At 43.4% G+C, this 21,210-nt stretch overlaps 1 protein-coding gene across 1 annotated transcript in view; it reads left to right on the forward strand.

The window, feature by feature from the left end:
- The window catches only part of LOC129742795 (LIM domain-binding protein 2), an 11,130-nt gene extending 606 nt beyond the window's left edge, over positions 1–10,524 (forward strand). The window contains exons 2-9 of the mRNA XM_055734735.1: positions 517–1,302; positions 1,357–1,459; positions 1,527–1,629; positions 5,370–5,542; positions 5,603–5,815; positions 6,267–6,390; positions 6,481–6,614; positions 6,682–10,524. Coding sequence (XP_055590710.1) covers positions 517–1,302; positions 1,357–1,459; positions 1,527–1,629; positions 5,370–5,542; positions 5,603–5,815; positions 6,267–6,390; positions 6,481–6,614; positions 6,682–6,969 — 1,924 coding nt within the window. The 3' untranslated portion in view covers positions 6,970–10,524. The remainder of the gene's footprint in view (positions 1–516; positions 1,303–1,356; positions 1,460–1,526; positions 1,630–5,369; positions 5,543–5,602; positions 5,816–6,266; positions 6,391–6,480; positions 6,615–6,681) is intronic.
- The last annotated feature ends 10,686 nt before the right edge of the window (positions 10,525–21,210 follow it).

Here is a 21,210-nt window from a genome sequence, read left to right on the forward strand (position 1 = left end):
TATCTTGGTGTTGGTGCGAATAAATACATAAAAAAAGGAAACAAAAAACCGGTTCTGTCACAACAGATACCGCACATGAGGCGGCACGGAGGGTGGCAAAAACAAGGAGCTACGGGTTGTCGGGGATAATGAATTCGATGACGACCCAATGACGATGACGGTAGGAGTCTATCCTGCCTGATCGCATAATCTACTTGCCGCTGTATTGGTGTAGAAGGTGCTCAACAAACACCCATATTTTCTGTTGGTATGTAATGTGGCAAGTGAGTGCAACAAAAAAAAAGGAATCTGTTCATAGTTGCCAGGTGTAACGCGGGTTTCAGCTGAACTTTCGTCAGTATAAATGTATAAATGTTGTCTTTGAAGTTGAGATTTTTATTTATTAAAACGAATCGTAATGTCTTAAATGTAAGCCTTAAAACGGTAAAGTTTAACGATTTCAGAAGCTGGGAACATAACAAAACTGATTCTTTCGTCTTTAAATTTTATCGATTTTTACACATTTTAATTTTATAGCTTACAAGCACTGAATCAATATCCTTTTCATTCTCCCATTCCAGGATTAAGTCGTCGAGGAGTGAATGCTGGACCGCCCCTGAGCTTGCCATCTACACTGGAGGACTCTACGAATAATTGGAAAGGAACGCCTACGGGTCCTGCCGATCCATCACAGCAAGCCGGTGGACCCGGAGGAGCTGGTGGCCCGGGTGGCCCGGGTGGTGGTGGAGGTCCCGGAGGTGGCGGAGGGCCCGGCGGTCAGGGCGGTGGAGTTAATAGCTTTGGTGGACCGGCAGGCGGGAATAACTTCGGCGGGCCGGTGTTTCCCGCCGCTGGCCAGGGTTCTCCTGCGGGAGGATCCGCGGCAAACAATTACCAAAATGTTCCTCCGGGAACCGGCTCAAATACCCCGCAGTACACGGCATCGCCGGCCCCTTCGGGCTCGAGTACGCCGGGTCCTGGACCTCCACAAAACGTAGGTTCAGGTTTTCCTCCTCCAAATGCTGGCGCGGGTGGGCCGGGTCCGTATAACGGGCCCGGAGGCGGTCCCGTTGCTGGTGGTCCCTTTGGTTCGCCGTCCGCAAATGGTCCTCAATTTGGCCGACCGGGTAGTTCCGGGTCGGCGTTTGGTAGTGGGCCTCACTTTACGTCTCCTGGAGGACCGGGAAGTTTCGGTGGGCCCCAGTTTGGGATGCCACCGGGGTCCCCGTTTGGGCATGGACCCAATGGTCCCAACATGGGTGGGCCAATGAATCAAGGACACATGATGAGTGGTCCGCAGCCAGTAGAACGAATGGATCAGAGGTACGTGAAACGATATATCTAACTAACAAACGTTGATTGTTTCTTAACAAACAGGTTTCCTTACAGTCAATTGAATGTTCCCAGAAGGCATGCATACTTCGGACAACCTGACTATAGAATATATGAACTTAATAAGCGATTACAGCAAAGAACTGAAGTGAGTATCTGAGTTGGTTATTTTGTGTGATAACAGACTAATGCTTTCCCTATTTTCTTTTTCTCAGGAAAGTGATAACTGTTGGTGGGACTCGTTTGCCAACGAGTTCTTCGAGGATGATGCAACCCTAACACTAACATTTTGCTTGGAAGATGGACCAAAAAGATATAGTAAGTTTTCTTTTTAACCTCAAATTGTTATTCGATTAAACAGTTATTTATTTATTTGGTGACATAACCTGATGAACAATAGTATTACAATTCACTCGGTCCATGGCAACCGTTCTCCAATTTCTCGAGCATCCCACATACGCCAGATCATGCTCCACCTGGTATAATCACCTCGCTCGTTGCGTCCCTGCTCGTCTGGTTCCTACCGGATTGGCAGCGAACATCTGTTTTGCAGGACAGTCGTCCGGTATTCTTGTAACATGTCCTGCACAGCGTACCCGGCCAGCCTCTACCATCTTCTGGATACTGGGTTCGCCGTAGAGTCGCGCGAGCTCGTGGTTCATCCTTCGCCTCCACACTCCCTTCTCCTGCACGCCGCCCAATATGGTTCTTAACACTCGTCGCTCGAATACTCCGAGTGTGCGCAGGTCCTTTTCGAGCAATATCCCCGTCTCGTACCTGTAGAGGGCAACCGGGCTAATGAGCGTTGTGTACAGGTTACAGTTTGTGCGGGGGCTAAGTCTTCTCGACCGCAGTTGCTTGTGGAGTCCGTAGTAGGCACGACTTCGCTGTTAACTTGGCGCCGGATTTCACGGCTGGTGCAGAAACCAGTGAGTCGAGATAGACAAGGTCTTCGACTATCTCCAGCTCGTCGCCGTCGATATTGACCTTGTTATTACTGGACAAGCGGGCTTGGCGGTCTCGGATCCGCAGGCCATTATATACTTAGTCTTGGAAGTTTTAATCATTAACCCAATCCTTCCTGCTTCGCGTTTCAGTTTGCGGTAGATCTCCTCCACCGCCGCAGATGATGTGCCGACTTTATCAATGTCATCGGTAAAACAGATAATTGACTGGATCTGTTGAAATTCGTGCCCCGCATTTCGCCCACCGCTCGGCGAATACAATCTAGCGCCACGTTGAACATCATGCAGGGTAGACCATCGCCTTGTCGAAGCCCCCTGCGTGATTCGAATGAACTCGACAATTCACCCGAAATCCGCACACAGCACTGCGTTCCATCCATCGTCGTCTTGATCAGCCTGGTCAGCTTCCCGGAAAAGTTGTTCTCGTCCATGATTTTCCATAGCTCGTCACGGTCGATCGTGTCGTATGCGGCTTTGAAGTCAATGAATAGATGTAGCATAGGAAGTTGGTGTCCGTGGCATTTTTGAAGGATTTGTCGTTATGTGAAGATCTGGTCCATCGTAGACCGTCCCTCAATGAAGCCGGCCTGATGACTTCCCACGAATCTGTTTTTTTGTGGCGTTAGGCGGCGGAGTAGGATTTGGGACAACACTTTGTAGGTGGTATTTAGGACAGTGATTGCTCGGTAGAGTCACAGTCCAATTTATTGCCCTTCTTGTAGATGGGGCATATTACCCCCTCCTTCCACCCCTCCGGTAGCTGTTATATATCCCAGAACTATCAATCGGTGTAGGCAGTTGGCCAAATTATCCGGGCCCATTTTGATGAGTTCAGCAGTTGCGATGCCACCCTTCCCAACCGGCTTGTTGCTATTCAGCTGACGAATTGCTTCCTTTAGTTCACTCATCGTTAGGAGGGGCTCCTCTACATCGTTGGCTACGCCGGCGATGTACCTCCCTCCGTCTTGATCTCCTGCATGTGCGCCGTTCAGGTGTTCATCGAAGTGCTGCTTCCACCTTTTGATCACCTCACGATTGTCCGTCAGGCTGCCCTTCCTTATACCGGCACATTTTGGCTTGCGGCCAGAAGCCTTTGCGGGATGCCTTGAGTTTCTGATAGAACTTTCGTATTTCTTGGGAACGATGGAGCTGCTCCAGCTCCTCGAGCTCCTCCTACTCCATGCGGCCTGGAACATTCGGACTCGCTGGCCCTTTTGCTTTCGATGATTTTCCACATTTCGACGGGTGCCTCTTTGCACAACTGCCGCCCGCGCGGCATACTCTCCGTCCATCACCCTCCTACACTCCTCGTCGAACCAGTCGTTTCGTCAAGTTCGTTCCATATGACCGATGACGTTCTCCGCAGCACTGTTGATGGCTGTCTTGATGGTATCCCAACAGTCCTCGAGAGGGGCTTCGTCAAGCTCGCCCTCTGCCGGCAGCGCGGCTTCGAGCGATTACGCGTAGTCTGCCGCGGCCTCAGGTTGTTTCATTCGTGCGATATTTAACCGAGGCGGGTCTCGGTTTCGTATGTTGTTCAATACGGAGGGTGTTTGGCGCATCTTCACCATCACCAGATAATGGTCTGACTCGATGTTGGCGCCTTAACAGGTTCGTGAAGTGTCGGCTGTCTATCAAAACGTGGACGATCTGTGATTGCGTTTGATACGGTGATCTCCAGGTGTACTTGTGTGGGAGGCGGTGCTTGAAAAAGGTACTACGTACGGCCATTTGTTAGGAGGCGGCGAGATCTATTAGTCTGAGGCCGTTTTCGTTGGTCAGCTGGTGCGAACTGAACCTTCTAATCGTCGGTTTGAATTCCAGCTTGTGGGAGCAGATGAAGAAAATTGCACTTTATTTCACTGGACAAGCCGATCTGAGGAGCTTTGCCGTCCAAGATGTACCTACATGATAATACCTGCGATCATTGCCGTCTCTCATTCTATGTGCTTTTATGAATATTTTTGGGACCGTTGGGCATGCTCTTCCAATCGTTGGAATTCCTGAACGAGCGTCTGTTACAGAACTTGAACTTTTTCCTTTAATTCGTGGCGAATTCGTCGGTGTCACAGAATCGACTCAGGACCTCACTGTTATGCATTAATGCCTACGATATCATCGGTTTTTGATCTAGTTTTCTAAGTCCTTGCCTACTTATCCTACCCCTTTCAAGGACACGTATCCGCTGTGGACCTTCAGAAGTTTATTTTTCTGATCATCCATGTGGTAAAGTCGGCGAGGTACGTGGCTTTCCAGTTGGCTACTTTGGGCCCATGGATACAATGGGATGACTCATGGTGAACCCACGTATGTCCCTCTTTTCCCTAAACTCCAGCTCGATCCTTGACCTTTATTTATTTATTTACATGATTAACCTGATGAACAATATTCCTCCAATTCAATCTGTCCATGGCGACCGTTCTCCAATTTTTCGGACATCTCACTTTCGCCAGATCACGCCTCACTTGGTCTAACCGCCTCGCTAGTTGCGCCCCTGCTCCTCTGGTTCCTACCGGATCTGTAGCGAACACCTGTTTTTACATGACAGTTGTCCGGCATTCTCACAACATGTCTCGCCCAGCGTATCCGTCCACCACCTTGTGGATACTGGGTTCGCCATAGAGTCGCGCGAGCTCGTGGTTCATCCTTCGCCTCCATACTCCGTTCTCCTGCACGCCGCCGAAGATGGTTCGTCGTTCGAACACTCCGAGTGTGTGCAGGTCCTCCTCGAGCAATATCCACGTCTCCTGTCCGTAGAAGACAACCGGTCTAATGAGCGTTGTCTAAAGGTTACACTTTGTGCGGGGACTAAGTCTTCTACGGCCGGTAGATGCTTCTGGAGTCCGTAGTAGGCACGATTTCCGCTGTTCATTCGCCGCCGAATCCCACGGCTGGTGTCATTGTCTGCGGTCACCAGTGAGCCGAGATAAACAAAGTCTTCGACTATCTCCAGCTCGTCGCCGTCGATCGTGAGCTTGTTATGGATCGATGGGTTAGTCTTTGAGGGATTAAATAAACCATTTAAGAGAAATCAGGTGTCCGATCTTAAATCTTATAGCAATGAGTAACCTATACCTTTACTCTCTATTACAGCTATAGGACGCACACTAATTCCGCGGTATTTCCGAAGTATCTTCGAAGGCGGAGTGACGGAACTGTACTTTAACCTGCGGCACTCAAAGGAATCCTTCCACAATACATCCATTACGCTAGATTGTGATCAATGCACAATGGAGGCGTTACACGGGAAGCCTATGTACACGAAGGTAAGTTGTTTCCGGCAAGGTCTTTTTGAAAATATTCATATTCTTCTATCATCATACCAGGTGATAACCGAAGGTCGACTAATACTGGAGTTCACGTTCGACGATCTGATGAGGATAAAGTCGTGGCACTTCGCGGTGCGGGCCCACCGGGAGCTGATACCACGATCGGTGGTCGCCATGCACACCCAACAGCCGGATCCGACCATGCTGGAACAGTTGACCAAGAACATCACCCGGCAAGGGATCACCAATTCGACACTAAATTATCTGCGCGTGAGTGGTGATGTTTTATCGACATTATCGACGGCGATGTTCGCATGACAGAGTGCGAACCATGGCTCCACTACGGCGGAAGTGCAGATGTGTTAGATTCTTGGCATTAATTCAACACTTTCCTTTTTTATTCTTTCTACCTGTAAAACAGCTGTGAAATTTTTCAACAGGCTACTGTTTGGAATGACGCAAATCTAAATCCAAGTCGTTTAAAGCTTTCAATTAAAGTTTCCAAACATTGTAAATTACAAAAGAGAAAATAGTTGAGTTGAAGAAACTCGATTATTATTTCATTACTGCTTATCTGAGTATGTTTAAAATTGCATTTAAGTTCTCTCGTAAAGAACCTGCCGTTTGTGGAAGCTATGAAAGGTCGATTTTGTCTGTGATAAATACTAATCGCACAATGTCTTTTATCTCATTTGCTCCCGAATTCGATTCCCATTTTTAGCTATGTGTGATACTAGAACCTATGCAAGAGTTAATGTCCAGACACAAAGCGTACGCGCTCAGCCCGCGGGATTGTCTTAAAACGACGCTTTTCCAAAAGTGGCAACGGATGGTGGCACCTCCTGGTAAGTTTAAATACTTGAGGGCGATTAAAAAAACGTGATATCCACAGTACCAACTTGGTTTTTGAATAATCCAACCATATATAATTTCAGATGCGCAAAGGCCGGCCAACAAACGAAGAAAACGCAAGGGATCCAGTTCCGGTGCAGGAGTAGGAAATGCGGGGCCTCCAGTGCCTAGCAAGAAACGATCTCCGGGACCGAACTTTCCGCTAGCCTCTCAGGTGGTGAGTAACTTGATTATTTTCTCTGCTTAGTAAGTTTGGGTTAATGATTGTTGTATTCTTGCTACAGGACGTGATGGTGGTGGGAGAACCCTCGCTAATGGGTGGTGAATTCGGCGACGAGGATGAGAGGTTGATTACCAGGCTGGAAAATACGCAGTACGATGCGGCCAATTCGCTCGAACACGACAGCCACAACGCATTTGGGGGTCACAATGATTCTCCGATGACGGGAGGAGGTCCTGGAGGTCCTAACGCGTGGCAGGTAGATCGAGGTGGTGGTCCGGGAGGACCCAACAACAGTGGTGGTCCGGCAAGTCAAGATTCCGACAAGAAGAGTCCGTCGGTGTCCCAGTGACAGTTGTAATATTATAGGGTGAAGGAGGAAAACCAGTAGAAAGCCGTCGCTTAACTTCTGCTGGTCAAGTTCTACCAACTTTAAGGAAAGTTCCCTTCCCTCCGAGCCCTATTGAAACACATGTTGAGAAAATACCAATTCTTAACGAAAGACGGCACGTACCACCAAGGAACAGCTACCAATAAAAATCTACCATTCATCCTGAAGCTGTAAAAATGTTACACAAAACACATATGCACACATAATGCCACGGCCAGATGCAGAGACGCGCCAGGAGAGTGACTGTATTGTGGCCAGTGTGGTGGACCTGCTAGGACGGATGCATTGTCCGGTATCCGGACGATCCCGGCCAACAATGGTCCAATCGCTCAGCCCTGCAGAATCTGCATTCAGTTACAACTGAATTGCATTTCAACTTTCTTGCGGGTCTACAAGATTTCCTAGTGTTTAAAACGTACAAGTTAGAAACCTATGGTCACGAAATACTTAATACCGTATTCTAGAAATTGGCACCAAGTGGATCTGTAAAAATAGAAAAACAAAATATAACATCAATTGCGACCCAAAAAAAAAAACAAAATAAACAAACACGATCAAAGATTTTTATAAAAAGAAATCACGACAATTACAAAGGCATTAAGAAAGAAGTATTTGGGCAGAGCCACACTGAAACTAACCCAGCAAAACTATTAATTACGGAATTTATCTGGGAAATAAAATTACTGGAAAAAAAACTGCACGGCAAGAACCGATAACAAGAATAGAAACCGGAATGGAAGCGAAAGTTTTCAAAACGGAAATATTGCAATATAGGATATCGTAAATGGAAGACGAATGAATTTTAATTTGGTTACAAAAAACACAGGACGGTTCTTGTTGAAAAAATAGCTCGGTTTATGCTGCAAGTAAAGCAAGCGCAAAAGCTACAAATAAATAACATTAATTGAAGTGAATAAAATGGGGTAATGTTTAGTATCGGTTGCAGCAGATTTAAGATGGTGAGGTTGGGACGAGTGTGTGATTGTACTAGCGGAAGAATGTAGAAAGGGAACGTGAGCGAGGATTATCGATATAAAATAAAACAAAATCTTTTACAATTACATGTAAATGATTCACGGGCGGTGTAAATGTGGGAATGTAATAGTTTTCAGTTAGTTTAACTTTTTCCTCGTGAAAATGGATGTAGAGTGAGAGTAAACAAACAGTGGATGGAAAGTTTAGTTTTCTTTGAACAATTATTTATTTGCATAAAATCTGAACCCAATTCTACCTACGGTTATGAAGCAACATCATCAACAAGAAGATAGAAATCGATCGCGGTGTTACCGATCTACTCTCGAAAGTGTAAAGATTTTCGTTGCTCTAGGATGGAACTTTCTTCTGAAACATTTGTTTTGAAAATGATCAATACTCAGCGGAGAAATAGGGCCCTATTACATAAGACGAGTCCCGAGTCATTTTACTCGAGTGAGCCATTTTGGTATTACAGAAGTCGAGTCGAGTCGAATTTCAGTCGAGTAGCTTGACTGAGTCGACTGCTTGAAAGTTCGTGACTCAGCTGTCACGATTTACCGAGCCAAGTTTGCTTTGTTCCGTTTTTTTAATTCGATCAGTTTCACTCGACTACCGTAATACTAAATTTTGCTGGATTCGATAGTGACTGGAGTCGATTCGAGTTACTCGACTCGTTTTATGTAATAGGGCCCATAATCTTTCCTTCCTCAACAAGCTCGCAAATAAAAATCTTTCAGTTAATTTCTCACAAGTTTAAAATTTAAATAAAAAACCAATGCATTTTCTAATTTCCTATAATTTTGATCTAAAATTTAGGACTACCCCTCATAAAATTCTGCAATTGAACTGAGTTATTTGATTAAAATTGAAAGTAATCAAAGTAGGTAAACATGAGTTTTTTTTAAATAATTTTGAAAGGAACACATAACGTAATTTGTTGTACTGTAAGTAATCAACAGTGCTAAGTTCCTCTTCTAGGTCAAATGGTATATCCTTGAAACCGAGAAAATATTTCCCACATTATGTTTTAAGTCTTCATGAGCGTCGAATGTGTTTAAAATAAAATTCAATGTTTTTTACAAATGGTTTTATTAAGGCATTTTACTTTTAAAGTTTTTAGGTGTCGGGAGTTTTTTTTCCTAATTCAAATCTTAAAATGATTTTTTTTGTATTTTTAAATAAATTGCTAAAAAATTGGTAATTCTCATATTGTAATTTAAATATATTTTTTTTCATATTTCAACTACCGTTGACCTTGTTGAGTATAACATGGTAAGTTGAGTATAACATGTTGAGTATAACATGGTGAACTAAGGCTGTTTGAGTATTGTATCGTTTTCAAAACATTGTAATCGGAAAACCATTTTGAACGCCCTTTTAACGAATGGCGATATTTAAAATCCACCTGCGACACACTTGTAAAATACAAAATAAGATCACACGAAAAAACACACACACCCAAAACACAAAACATTGTATTTCTCTAATGTAATCGAAACTTTAAACCAACTGAATCACAAAATGTATAGTAAACAAAACGTGACATGGAATTCCATAGGCAAGGATAACGGATATACTTGAAATGCAACACATGCACATCTAAACCAATAGACAATTTTTTCTTCTCGGCCAGCAGATGTCACTGACAAAAAAAATGTTGGGCTGTTAGCAGTCTCGGAACAGGAATTTAAAGGAAGAAAGCAAAACACAACTACTACATCCAGCGTACAGAGAACAAAAAAGAAATCGGATTCTAGCCGATACCGAAAGTACTAGTGTATCTTACAAATCTAGTATTTTAATGTATTAAAAATAGGAAAATTAAAAATATTCTCTAAAAAAGGAATGGTAAACCAAGTTAAAATAATTGCGTTTTTGAAACAACAGAACGGAACCCAGCAACCGATTAAAGGAAGTAAATTATTTTAATCATGAATCTCTTTTTAACAAAATTCAGCAAAAGGAAAATAACCACCCTAAACAAGTCAAACAAGAACCTTTTCAAACCATTGATAGAAGAAAAAACACGAAAGAACTAAACTAAAGCCTGTACATTGTCGAAAACAAATTCAACCGTATAAAAATTAACAAAACACGATAGATCGCATCAATGGGAAAGAATATCTCGTAGCTATCAGGATGTCGACAGCAGAACAAAAAGAAAACCGAAAAATTGATTCAAATAAGATCCGCGCAACGCGGAAAGTAATTCGAAAAAGAGATACTTGAATAAAAAAAAACCAGAAGGGTGCCGAAAATTACCACATTTTTTTTACAAAATCGGCTGAAAACATAGAAAATCAAATCCAGCACACAGTGAACAGAATGCTGCGAGGAGTTTGGAGAAATGAAGAAAAAAAAACATCGTCAGTATTTGTTATATAAACAATCATTAAGAAGAAAAAGAGTGATCATTAAGGAAAATCATTATTTTTACGTGTATATCTTATTATTATTATTGTAATTTAAAGAAAAAAGAAATAACAGAAAAGTGTTAGTAAATCATAATTTTACGCGAAAAAAATGAACATCCAAATTTAAGCGAATGTTTTATATTCAACTGTAAGTGGAATGGAAAGAAATGCCTTATTTAAATAAAATTATTAGAAAATAAACGACTTTGATGCCAAATGCCTGTAAAATGCATGAAAGGTCGAGATCTGGTGTTATTTAAAATTGAATTTGCCGTTTTTAGAAACTTGTAGTATCTTAAATCATAGTAACCTTTTAATATGTTGGCAACATGGAAATAAACGTTCTTGTTTCAACTATTAGCAAGTGCAGACGTCATGAAGCATTTATTAGAAGATAGATACTAGGCCTTTTTTCCGATACTACAGAATTATGTTGACTTTATTTTATTTATTTCGTCTTTGGTTGGAATACCATACAGCAGCGTCTCCAATTTTTTAACACTCACAACACAAAAATCTTTCAAATGAAAGGCCAAAGCTTACTACTGTACGTTTGTTAACGATGCTTTCAGTTGAAATTTTCTGGTGTTCCTAATGCATTTTGGCCTAAAGTCATTTGGCATAAAGCCGTTTGGCATAAAAACATTTGGCATAATGGTCATTAGGCATAAGTGAAAATATTGGCATAATGGTCATCACCTTGCACGGCCTGCAACGCGAAGCGTAAGGATCATACATCATTTTAGTTCGAACGCGAACCGTGAGGAGGCTTCCTCGAAATTTTGATCCATTATTTTAGGACGGCCCCGTCTTTCTAGGTTTATTCAAAGCCCTCAGAAGACCCCGTGTTTCTAGTCCAAAGCTAGGGACAATTTCCTTGTCCGGTCCGCATGCCACATATCAAAATAAATGCATTATTTTATGTCTAACGACAGTTATGCCAAACGGCCGTTATGCCAAACGGCTTTCTGCCAATCGGTATACAATCTTTCTAATGATGATAACGTTAATGATTTTCAAACTACACATCGATGTTCGTAGCTTGGCAGATGAAACGGGTCTTGCCAGTTCAGGTGTCAGAGGGCATAACGCAAAAAGTGCCGCTGGATAGCCTCGAGCCGCTCGGTACCGTTCCGGTAGTAGGGACACCAGACAGCTGATGCGTATTCGAAGATCGAACTATGCTGCAATACAGGCTCTTAAGGCGATGACGTAGTTCGTATGTGTTTTGAACACTAGCCTTCGGTCGAGTATTACGCCCAGATCATTGATGTGGTTCACCATCGCCTAAGAAATACTTCGCGCAAAAAGGCTGCCGTCTTCGTGAAAAACTGAAGACTGCACATCTACTGCGATTCAAAGGCATGCAGTTGATGAGCGAGTAGATTGAACTGGTTTTGCGGGAAATCAATGTCGTCCTGACCGCTTATGGTGTAGAACAATTTAAGATCATCAGCATAACATAGTTTCGGGCCGTCGAGAAGTGGGAGCACATCGTTAAAATAGATTGAGAAGATAATCGGTCCTAGATGACTACCATGGGGCACACCGGAGGAAGCAGGAACTGGCTGGAGAGAGAGTCTCCAGTGCGAACTGCCAATTTACGTTCAGTTAAGTAACTACGGAACCAGCCAAGTAAAGGTCCGCAGAATCCTAAGCGCCTAAGCTTACCAATGGCAATATCGTGGTTCACCTTATCAAACGCTGCTGACAAATCGGTATAAATAGCGTCAGTTTGAAACTTAGCAGCAATACTTTCGTGTACATAGGTGATGGCCAACAGGTCAGTTCTCGTGGAGCGTTAGTGCATAAATGCGTGCTGATCGATTGAAAAATTTAGCTTACAGTACGAGAAAATCGGATCCATGACGACTAATTCGAATAGTTTGGAGATTGCATTTCATTCATTTTCAAAGAGGAAGTAAGCCAACAAACTTTAAATTCGTTTTATTTACTTACATCAATTTTTTATTGAAGTTCAGAATCAATTTTACAAGCAAAAAATAGTTCGAAAATTCAAAAAATTAGTTTTTTTAATTTAACAGTTTGATTTTATAAACGTTTTTAGATAAATCATCTAATAAATAATGATTTTCAACAGAACATGAAAATGATGCAAACGTTTTCAAACGAAATTTTTTATCTTTCATTTGACTGTAATGCGGACCGGTCTTAATGTTTTATTTACTCTCTTTCTTAGCAAATTCTTGAAATTTTTAAGTTTTCTTTTGGCAGCAAAAAAAAGAGCATGACGTCGCTCTGCGATGTAGTTCCACCTCCCCGTGGTACAGAGTGTAAACGTGTCTACAGACTTGTCACCTGTAGGCGTACGGCCAAGGGAACTACACGTCACACTTGGTGCAGCCAGCCTGCCGACGAGCTGCGTGCCGAGTGTGGCACAAACATGGTGCGACTGGGTTCCTTGGTACTCGTGCTCATTTGCAAGAGGGAGGAGTCGTAACGTGTATCGGGTAGTCGCGACCCCGACCAAATGTTCGAGCGGGTTTTGGGGAGGTTCCTGGCCCCGATTCGCCGATACGATCGACTCACGACGGAAAGAGGGGCCTTGTGCCGTAACATGTGGCGCCCAGTGGATGGGCCTCAGGATGAGGCTCGAAGAGTCGAGACGGAGAAATAGTTGGATGTGTGGATATCTCCAGACCCGGGGAGAGTCTAGTTGTTCTCGTCTCGAATTGGGTCAAGAGACGGATTGAAAGAGGGCCCTCAAGACACGAGGAGAGGCGGGTAGAGACGTCTCAAATTGTGTCAAGAGGATGAGCGTGAGAGGGTCTCGAGTCACGAGGAGACGTCTCGAATTGTGGCAGGAGGCCGAATGTGGGACTCGAGTCACGAGTAGCGGCGAACGGACTGCCAACCCGTGAGTCGTGAATCGTGACAGCAGAGTGGATGGCGATTGCTGGTGTAGAACGTATAAACGAGTATTGCCGTGGAGCGCTTGATGCGAGTATGGTCTCCCCATCATGGGTATAGCCTTTGTTGCAGGTCCGGGTCTGGAAATATGGCCAGAGGCCCCAGGTGGACTTTATGGTGTGTAGGAGTACATAGTATCATGAGTCATCAATTGCACCCATGGACCCTGAGTAGCAAACTGGGGGGATGCAGTGGCTCGCCGCGCCTTAGATTGCAATCCGTAAAAAGGATTTACCACCTGGGTGATCAACTAATAAAAAAAGAGCATGACGTCGTTGCTCTGGGCTGGTAGTTCCACCTCCTCGTGGTCCAGGGTGGAAACGTGTCTGCAAGTCCGGTGTATTTCAGATGTACGGCTAAGAGAAGTAAACCCACTAGAAGCCGTCGACGGATCTGCCAAATCCGGGTATTTAGGTACCAGTACTCGGGTGTGAGGGTGAGGGTCCAACACGCGTTCGGGGGGTTCATGGCCCTGAAATGCGGATGTGACCGGAGGGAGAATCGCCAATTCGTTTTGCGTTTCGGTGGGTATAGACTTGACTCGCAAAATGAGTAGATGCGCAAAGTGGTGGCCAATGGTGGGCCAATCACTTAGAGACGTGTTAAACACGTCAGTGTCAGTGAGGCACAGTATGCCAGAGGTGTTAGGGCTCGACACGCGTTTTGGGAATTGATGCGCCTGAACCGCGAGTGCGACCTGATTAGGGCGGTCTACAGCTCGATTTGCGCTTCGGGGAGTAAAGCACCCGACTTGAAAATTGGGTAGTTGCGCTGAGTGGTGACTTAAGTCAACACTAGAGGGCACCCATGGACCCAGAGTAGCAAACTGGGGGACGCGGTGGCTCGCCGTGCCTAGGAATGCAATCCGTAAAATGGATTTACCATCTACAACTAATAAAAAAAAAGAGCATGACGTCGTCGAAGTCTTTCATGCTTCGACGCAAAACCTCTTCGCAGCGCGATGTGTTCCGCACATATATTGATGCCAAATTTTGCTGTAGGAAAAATTTACTTGATGCCTTATATTGGCATGATTTTGCTCTCCGAGCTCTCGAAAAACGAGGTGTATGTAGTTGAGGTCTCAGTTTAAGCAAAATTGTACATCACTTTGCTAACCAAGTAAGTACATATATACAAATTTTTGCTCTCATTATAGCTGTGTACCACCTTATGTCAAGCAAAATGAGAGCAAAAAAAATTTGCTATGATTTGTCCATTAAAGTCTGCTCGAGATGTTAGTCTATTGTCAATTTTCACTCCTAGGTTTAGAATGGACTTGACATTCTCCAAAGTCGATCCCGAGAGTCGATGTTCAAAGTTGGCTATCTACACAGTAAATGTTTGCCTTGATTTCAGCAAAAAATATGGCTGGAAACGTCCAGCCATTTTTTTTTTTTGCTGGAAATAATTTACTGAGTTGGTCATTCACGAAAACTACGAATGAAGAGGTTCAAAGTGACTACCTTGTGGTACTTCAGATGGGGTTCGTGATTGTAAATTTCCAATTTTCGTGAAAGCTCAACGGTGCAATATATTTGCAAGGAGAATTCTGTTCGGGGACCGGTCAAATGCATTTGCAAAGTCAATAGAGAATGAATCCGCAACCTTTCTCCAGACTATAACTCAGGTAACTAACGTAGCACATCAAATTCGTAACCGTAGACCGGTTTCTTCATGAACACATGCTGAGACTGTAAATAAGAGGTTTTCGGGCGGCATACAATCACTCGTGCATCAACACTTCAAAAACTTACCAAAAAATCTTCAGAAAAGTGTGTAAAATTCCGAATGCTATCACCAAAAAAAAATACGTAAAAAATTGACTTGAAATAGTGGCATCTATTATGCCGTTTGTTGGTTCAGACCATTTCGGATGGGAACAGATTAATCACCTTTTCTTGTCGACGACTTGAAGTAGAAGAAAGATTTTATTTGTTTCGATTTCAAATATCAACTTTTCCCGCGATTTTAAACAATACAAAACTACACAAAAGGTTTGGCAACATTATAGCGATGCTAACTTCATGTCTACCTTTAGGCGTTATTCATCCTAGCCAGGGTGACCAATACGTTCGAGATCAAACACCGTTCAAAAATTACAAGTCAACTTTTAAAGCGCTCAGTTAACGAAAAGGCGTAAGGCGGCATCCATAAATTACGAAACGCTCCTAGGAGAGAAAGAGTAATAGCTTGAGCGTTACGAATTGTGACATAGGGAAGGAGGAAGGTATCATCGGCATCAAGGCATCATCTCATCGTTACGTAACGATTTTTCCTTTGAAAAATTCCATTTCAATTGCAGCTATTTTGAAAAATTGTCTTCTCTGACTGAAACATCATAGACGGATGATTGATTGAAAAGTTCGATTTCTACATCACGTTTTTATATTTTTTGTGGCCATGATCTTAAAAATTCCATATGTGCAGCATATGCTTCTGATTCGATCCAAGTAGCTCGGCTAGTGTGGATGTCATTTTTTCACTACCGTTTTCAAGTGAAATTTTTCCCAAAAAATCGAAAATTGGCTGTTTTCACAACGTTTAAAGTGCAGTTTTATCACATATTGTGGATTTTCCTGCTGGTTCGGTTAACAATTGCCGTCCCTCATAAGCCAAAAACTGATGCGAGGTAGTCACCGGCTCGCCAACAGAAGCAGATTTGTTGCCGTTGTCATCAACACCACCAAGGCCATCGTTATCAAAAGGGTGCTCTTTGTTCGCTCTGAACATACGGGTTTGCGTACCGAGAAGGGCGTTCCGAGGATTCTGGTTCTGATTGCCGTGATCGGGATACAAGGAGGACCCAGCATTTTGCCAGACGTCGCCATCTTCAATCAACGAAGGACGTTTACGTGGTGGAGACGGTGCCGGACACTTAACTGAATAACTCGCAAAGAAGTGCTTGCAAGTAATCTTTAATTTATTCTATTTTTTCACTGTTTCTTGTTTTTATTGTTTCTCTTTTTTTATATTTTGAACATTGACTGCTTCGCTCATATTTTTGACACGGAGGGCATTCGCGCCCCCGCTCAAAAATATGAGGGAAGGCGGGGGGTTAAACCCGCCAACTGTGGATGATGAGAATGTCATCAAAGAGAATGAATCTGATGCTGGTCCTTCAGGTATTAATCTTTCTCGGATGGATGATAATTCTGCATCATCCACAGTTGAGAGTAGAGCAACCCGTCTCCGAACCTACACAGATGGTTCAACTTTTACTGGGCCTTGGGTGGTTTTTATCCGGCCCAAAAAAACGGTAAACAGCTCAACGTGGTACAGATCACCAAAGATCTGGCAAGGTGGACTTCCGTGGCCAGTATATCAAAGGTGCGACCAAATAAACTGCGCGTTGTAGTGGCCAACCGGAAAGCTGCTAATGAAATTGCTACCAGCAATTTCATAAATTTAGAATACCATGTTTACATTCCGTCTCGAGACGTAGAGATCGAGGGTGTAATCATGGAAATCAAGCTGATTACGTGAAATCCAACGGCGTTGGTAAGTTTAAGAGCCTTGATTCGGCTTCGGTCGAAATCTTGGAATGCCGCCAACTCAGTACTGCCATCGTCGTGAATGGAAACAAAGTGTACTCACCTTCAGACTCATTTCGTGTTACCTTTGCGGGTACCGCCCTCCCTAATTACGTCTTGATTGACGTAATTTTTAGGCTGCCTGTGCGGCTCTTTGTGCCTCGACCGATGCAATGTAAAAAGTGCATAAAATTGGGACACACAGCGTCACACTGCTGCAACAAGATGCGTTGTTCCAACTGCGGGGAGACTCATGGGGAAGGAGCGTGCTCAGCAATAGTACAGAAATGTGTCTATTGCGGAGGCTCACCCCATGATATCTCCTTGTGTGAGGCATTTAAGAGTCGCTGGGATAGTCAAAAGCGCTCTTTAAAAGAACGGTCAAAACGTTCTTATGCCACCATGTTAAAGGGCGCGGCGCCTCCGATCCAATCTCAGTCCTCCAACATTTTTTCAGTGCTGCCAGTTGACAGTGACGACACTGACTCCACTGATCAAGATCACCAAATTCTTTTGTTGCTAACTCCAGAAAACGAACAAAACCTGCTCCCAAGACTCCTCAAATTCCAAAAAAAGTTCCTACATTTAGCTCCCAAATTGATGTAAGACAAAAACCGATAACTTCTGCAAAAGAAAATGTTGTCCCTCCAGGATATTCCATGAAGTTTGCATCCCAAAACAAACCTGAAGTACCGGAGACTTCTAAAACTCCAAAATCCAATGTACCTTTTTCAGACCCAACTGCTCAATCGGGACTGTTCAAGTTGTCTGATATCTTAAATGGAATTTTTACTTCTTTCAATGTATGTGAATCGATCAGAGGCATTGTGACTTCAATGCTACCTGTGGTGAAGACATTTTTGAAGCAATTGATGCAAACTTGGCCCCTTCTTTCAGTATTTATCTCTCTTGATGGCTAATTTACACCGAGAGGTCGGAGATATCACTGTTCTACAGTGGAATTGCCGTAGTCTTATCCCTAAACTGGATCCGTTCAAATTTCTTCTTCATGAAACTAGTTGCGATATTTTTGCCCTTTCTGAAACATGGCTTTCTTCTCAATCAAACATCTCATTCCACAATTTCAACATTATTCGTTTGGATCGCAACGATTCTTATGGAGGGGTGCGGATCAATAAGCACCACTCTTTTTATAGAATCCACCTCCCTTTGTCGGGAGGAATTGAAGCTGTTGCTTGTCATACAACTATAAGAGGTAAGGACTTGTGCATTGTGAGATTGTACTGGCCTCAGAGAGTTACAGTGAATCGAAATCACCTAGAAGACCTGTGCTCAGTGTTACCTGAGCCCAGGTTGATCTTGGGTGACTTTAATTCACATGGGACTGTCTGGGGGGAGCAAATTGACGATAGTCGTTCTACTTTTATCTATGACATTTGTGACAGTTTCAATTTAACAATTTTGAACACGGGTGAAAAAACACGAGTACCTAAACCTCCTGCAAGACAAAGTGCAATTGACCTCTCACTATGCTCAAATTCACTATCATTGGATTGCCAGTGGAAGGTAATCCCTGATCCCAATGGTAGTGACCACTTGCCTATCAAAATTACAATCACCAATGGGGTCAACACTTCAAATTCAACAAATATGGCATATGACCTCACAAGACACATCGATTGGAAAAAGTACTCGGACGCAGTCGTTTCAGCCATTCGTTCTGTGGATGTTTTACCTCCTTTAGAGGAATACAGCTTTCTTGCTCGATTGATTTATGATAGTGCTGTAAAATCTCAAACGAAATCCATCCCAAATCCATCTGTTCGTCGAAGGCCTCCTAATCCATGGTGGGACAGTCAGTGTACCAAACTTTACGTGGACAAATCGAACGCTTTTAAAGTTTTTCGAAAACACGGAACCCTGGATAATTTCAACACGTATTTTTCTCTTGAGAAACAATTCAAAAACCTGATCAAGGGGAAAAAACGTGCGCATTGGCGTAATTTTGTGGGAGGTTTATCGCGGGAAACATCCTTAGAGCACTTTGTGGAATGTGGCACGTAGCATGCGTAATCGTTCTTCCACGAACGAAAGTGAAGAACATTCGCATAAATGGATTTTCAACTTCGCGCGGAAAATCTGACCAGATTCCATTCATCCGAAGTGTGCTTCCGAATAGATGCGATCTGGATTCCGGCTTTTCGATGGTAGAATTCTCACTTGCTCTCCTTTCTTGTAACAATTCATCTCCAGGAGTTGATAAAATAAAATTTAACTTGTTGAAAAACCTTCCTGATGCCGCAAAATTTCGCTTGTTAAATTTATTCAATCAATTCTTAGAGTTTAACATTGTTCCCGAAGATTGGAGACAAGTGAGAGTTATTGCTATCCAAAAGCCTGGAAAACCTGCGTCTGATTTTAATTCGTACCGTCCGATAGCGATGTTGTCTTGCATAAGGAAATTGATGGAGAAAATGATTTTGTTCCGATTGGATAAATGGGTGGAAACAAATGGTCTCCTTTCAGATACTCAATTTGGGTTTCGCAGGGGCAAAGGGACAAACGATTGTCTTGCTTTGCTGTCTTCAGAGATACAAATGGCGTATGCAAAACGTGAGCAAATGGCATCAGTGTTTCTTGACATAAAAGGAGCTTTTGATGCAGTCTCAATAGAGGTTTTGTCAGACAAGTTGCACTCCCGGGGTCTGCCTCCTCTATTGAACAACATTTTATACAGCTTGCTTTGTGAGAAACATCTGAACTTTGCTCACGGAGATCTTGCAGTTAAAAGGATCTCTTATATGGGCCTCCCGCAAGGTTCATGTTTAAGTCCACTATTGTATAACTTCTACGTAAGCGACATCGACAGTTGTCTCTCTGAAGGCTGCACTTTAAGACAACTTGCAGATGATGGTGTAGTATCTGTTACAGGAGCTACAGAGTCTCATCTGCTCGGGCCTTTACAAGATACTTTAGACAGATTGTCAACCTGGGCTTTGGGGCTTGGGATTGAGTTTTCTCCACAGAAAACGGAGATGGTTGTTTTCTCCAGAAAGCGTAGACCTGCTCAGCCTCAGCTTCAGCTTCTATGCAGAACGATCACTCAATCGAGGTGTTTTAAGTATCTTGGAGTTTGGTTTGATTCCAAGTGCACCTGGAAAGCTCACATTGAGTATCTGAAAGGAAAATGCCAGCAAAGAGTTAATTTTCTCCGCTCAATTACCGGCACCTGGTGGGGAGCTCATCCAGAAGATTTAATAAAGCTATATCGAACCACTATTCTTTCAGTGATGGAGTATGGTAGCTTCTGTTTCCAATCGGCTGCCAAAACTCATCTCATCAAACTCGAGCGTATTCAATACCGTTGTCTCCGTATCGCTTTGGGTTGTATGCCTTCAACTCATAACATGAGCCTTGAAGTTTTGGCAGGCATACTACCACTGAAAGATCGATTCAATTTATTATCACTCCGGTTCCTCATCAGGTGTGAGGTCATGAACCCATTGGTGATTGTAAATTTTGAATGGCTACTTGAGCAAAATCTTCAAACTAGATTTATGTTATATACCATATCTTCATGTCAATGCAGGTTAACCCTTCTTCGTACTGCCCAACTTGTGTTTGCAGCCCAGACTACGACAATTCTTCTGTCCAGTTTGATTTGTATATGCAGCAGGAAATTCGTGGAATCCCGGTCTCGCATCGTCCTCTTCTGATTCCAAGAATTTTCGAAGCTAAATATAGACACGTCGATGCTGATAAAATGTACTTTACCGATGGATCACTTATTGAGGAAACAACGGGATTTGGAGTGTTCAACGAAATATTTAGCGCCTCTCACAGTCTCCAGTCACCATGCTCTGTATATGTAGCGGAGTTAGCAGCTATTCACTGCGCTTTGGACAGTGTCACTTCCCGGACAGTTGGACACTACTATATTGTAACGGATAGTCTGAGCTCTGTTGAAGCAATCCATTCAATAAAACCGGGAAAGCACTCGCCATTTTTCCTCGAGAAAATACGGAATAATTTGAGTGCTTTATCAAAACGTCGCTTTACCATCACCTTTGTTTGGGTTCCCTCTCATTGCTCGATAGTGGGCAATGAGAAGGCAGACTCTCTGGCAAAGGTGGGGGCGATGGAAGGCGACACGTATCCACGTGAAATCGTCTTCACCGAATTTTACTATTTGGTTCGAAGAAACTCTCTTGTCAACTGGCAGCGCAAATGGGACGAGGATGAGTTGGGTCGGTGGCTCCACTCGATTGTCCCAAAGGTAAGCCTTAAACCCTGGTTTAATAGATTGGACCTGAGTCGGGATTTTATTCGTATATTTTCCCGTCTCATGTCCAATCATTATTCCTTAGACGCGGTACTCTATCGTTTTGAAA

Source organism: Uranotaenia lowii, chromosome 2 (assembly GCF_029784155.1).
Source record: "Uranotaenia lowii strain MFRU-FL chromosome 2, ASM2978415v1, whole genome shotgun sequence".
Taxonomy (NCBI): Eukaryota; Metazoa; Arthropoda; class Insecta; order Diptera; family Culicidae; genus Uranotaenia; species Uranotaenia lowii.